Genomic DNA, 3,490 nt, shown 5'->3' with positions numbered 1-3,490 from the left:
TATATATATAGTTTAATGGTTTGTTCTTCTTGTTAATTGTGTCAGAATATGAACAGAGAACATCTGCAGTTCTTCAGAGAACACCGGTGGAAATGTTTGATGTTACAGGGTCAACATTCCTGCTCTTCATCTGCTGCCCATCTGCACATCAATTAGACATGATGTTCTAATAAAAACTGAAAAATAATGAGATYGTGTCTTTTAGCTGGTGATTAAAACCAGCTAACTTGTTAAAATAAAAGCACATTGAATCATTGTGAATGGGGTCTTGTTGAAAAGTTATGATTCAACAGAACTGAGCTTCACTTCATGTTTTTCTAAAAGTTTTTTTTCTTTTTAAAGAATTCAGTTGGTGCAGATTTCTAGCTGCTGGTTGGGGTTAAAGGTCACAGAATCACTGAGGGCAGGGGCGGAGCCATAGGGGTGGTCAGGGTRGCACCTGATTGGTCACTTCAGGTGCCACCCCCAATGACTGACAGGTGTTTGGGGGATGTTGGATTTTAACATTCAGATTTTCTACTACTGTATAATACAAAATTTCTGCTGTGTATGCTCAAAAATTKCTGAATGTCAAATTAACATCAGCATTAATGGTTAGCTTAATTTGGGATTAGCATTGGCAATCATCTTGTGGTTATTCTTAGTACACGCCACAACAAATAAGTCTTAAAACGACTAAATTATAGCCTTGTGAAGTTAGCCGTGGTGCCGTTTTGAATTTTTGAATATTTAGAATTTCGTAGATTGTTTAAGGGTAATTTTGCACTAAAAATGGCTGACTCACATGAAGTTGCGACTAGCATTCAGCATGTTTTTTTGATCATTTTCAAAATTTCAGCTTAATACTTCTTAAAACAGCTGAATTAAAGCCATTTCGAATTTTTTTTCTCTATTTGTATGTGGCCCCCATAAAAAACAAACTTGACCACCTCTCGCAAAAAAGTCTAGCTCCGCCCCAGACAGATCATAAAAACAAACATTTCCTGCACAGAGAAGGAAATAAAAACCACTGACTGTAGTTCTTTTATTGTTTTATTTCAAACTCAGGTCGACAGCGTACATCGTTCGTGTCCTCGTTCAGCCCAGTGGAACGAGCGGCTGTAGGTCCCAGAGCGAGTCTGCTCAGCAAACGGGCCACGGATTGATACAAAAAAAAAATGTCCGCCGTCCGCGACATCACAGGAATCACTCCAAGTTAAATCCACACGAGGGCAAAAAATAATAATAAAAATACAAACATTATTTTAAATTCAAATTAATCTACAACTAAAAACATAACTCTTAAATTATCAAACACAGAGGAATCTGGACTGAAGAGGGTCTGTTTGGATCAACACCAGGAGAACGCAGTGCACAAAGTCATGAAGGAAAAAAAAAAGATGAACTAATAATGAAAACTGTCCGTCTGGTTCATGATGCTTCTTAGATTTGGGCGCCAGTTTGATTTGTTTGAACCTGGTCCAATTTGAGGCACTTTTTATGTTTCTGGTCGCGCTCATCGATCACCATAAAATGGCTTTTAAAGTCCTGACATGTTCAGGTGATTGTGTGCACAAGAACTTTGTATAATTTTGTGTGTTTTGGTCCCAGTTTTAATCTCGCTGGAAAAATAATAATTAAAAAATAAACATGCTAAAAGGGTCAAAATATGAGGAAAAACTTAAACTGATTTGACTTGTTTTGTTTGTTCAGGTTTAAGAAGTTTATTTCTTTTTTATTTAACTTTTAGCTCCTGATGACGCTGCAGTACATTTCAAAAGCAGATAATTGGAACGCAGCCGTCATCAATGCACCTGTGCTTCATCTTTCACGTCAGCTGTATTAAAGAATTTGTTATATTTACTTTACTTCTCATGTTGTTCTCAGGTTTCAGGCGGTGCACGTCTGCAGACTTTTTAACGGTTGAATCTGAAAAGCCATCATCCATCGTGCAGCTCTGCGTGTTTTTCTCTCCCCCTGCAGGGACCTCAGACACTCTGAGCAGCGAAGTCTTTGAAAGCTGAGCGATGGGGGAAACCCACCCATCAGAGGTGGAACGGAGGTTAGCTTCTGATCTGCACAGCGTGAGAATTTAAAACAAAGAAGATGAGGGGTCTACGGGGAGGTGAGTGATGAGCACCAGTTGTTTCCAGAAGCACCTCRCGGCTAGTTAAAACAAGAGAAACAGGAGGAAATCAAAAGGAGCTACATTTTGTACCGGCTCATGTTTAACTCATCTGAACTCCATCAAACTGGTGGAAAAAAAAAACCTTCAGGAAACAGAACAGGATCATAACGTCACGGTGCATTCCTTTAAATCTGGGACTAAACTGAACACAGCAAATATAAACTGCTTGAGGTCAACACTCTGACCGATGATTGTACTGTGAAGGGCTTACCGGAGAGCAAGACCTAGAAAAACCTGACTGAGTAGAGTCTGAGCCGAAGGTTTCAGTTACACGCTACAATCTGATAATAATAATAATAAAAAAGAAACTCAATTAAATAACAGCATCATTCCTCAAAAGGTATTTATACACAGCACGGTTTTCCAGAAGTCACTGTGAGAGCGGGGGGGGCACCGATGTGAGAAACACGAGTCTTTGCCGTCCTGAGTCACAGCGGGGATTATTGGAGACGAGGAAAGGGGGGCGGGGCATCAAAGACAAAAAGGCCCACCTCTCACAGGAGCAGCTGTGCTAACGGATGAAAACAAAAATGAATCAGTCCGGTTGGATTTGCTCGCATGTTTGGGAAGTAAACGAGCGGATCCCTCTGGGCTCTCAGAGGGAAACCAAAACTGAACACGGTGGTGAGGGAGGGTCTGGATGCTGCAGCTGGAACTGGCGTGGTGAGTACGCTCAGGGAGGGAGGGTCTTAACTGCGAGGCAGGCTGCAGATTTCACAGTGCTCTGTGCCGGGCTGGTTCATGAAGGTGCAGTGGAGGCACGACCACATGGCTGAGGAGGAGGCGGGGGCCGAGGGGCGGCCCATGGCCTCGTAACCCAGAGAGCCGGAGGGCTGCCCGCCGACTGTGCCTGCAGGGATCAGAGGGACATTACAGGACGTTACCACACACCTACAGTCAGTGACAGTGCTCACAGGGAACAGAGAACCCAGTGCAGGCTCTGGAAGCCTCAGTAAACCCACAACAAGTTAAACAAAAACATCATCTGTTTGGATTTCACTGCAGAAATGGACGGGATGAAAGGGTGAAGTTGTGACGTTTGTTCAGTTAAATTTAGCTTTTAAAGAGGCAATATGCTGAGGAGCAAAACAACAGGTGGGGACCAGAAACGCCTCTGGGAYGTGTCTTTAGCCAAACTTCCTCATGGCAGAGCGCACCCCCTCCCCACACAACCCGCCCATGACTCCTGCAGGCTCTCGGGTCAAAGTGAAAGTGAAACCTAACTGTCTCAACATTACTTCTCACTCAGTGAAGCTCTTTTCAGATTAAAAACACCTTTGAGGAAATGTATTTTCAGATGCCAAGTAAACTGCAGCATAGCGC

The 3,490-nt window shown here is 42.8% G+C and overlaps 1 protein-coding gene across 1 annotated transcript in view; it reads right to left on the bottom strand.

The window, feature by feature from the left end:
- Window positions 1–1,693: 1,693 nt before the first annotated feature.
- The window catches only part of nploc4 (NPL4 homolog, ubiquitin recognition factor), an 11,391-nt gene continuing 9,594 nt past the window's right edge, over window positions 1,694–3,490 (bottom strand). Inside the window, exon 17 of the mRNA XM_014024344.1 lies at window positions 1,694–3,017. Coding sequence (XP_013879798.1) covers window positions 2,857–3,017 — 161 coding nt within the window. The 3' untranslated portion in view covers window positions 1,694–2,856. The remainder of the gene's footprint in view (window positions 3,018–3,490) is intronic.

The sequence above is a fragment of the Austrofundulus limnaeus genome, unplaced genomic scaffold, assembly GCF_001266775.1.
Source record: "Austrofundulus limnaeus strain Quisiro unplaced genomic scaffold, Austrofundulus_limnaeus-1.0 Scaffold419, whole genome shotgun sequence".
Taxonomy (NCBI): Eukaryota; Metazoa; Chordata; class Actinopteri; order Cyprinodontiformes; family Rivulidae; genus Austrofundulus; species Austrofundulus limnaeus.
Note: the sequence above shows the minus strand (reverse complement) of the source record. Positions and strands in the feature narration are given on the sequence as shown.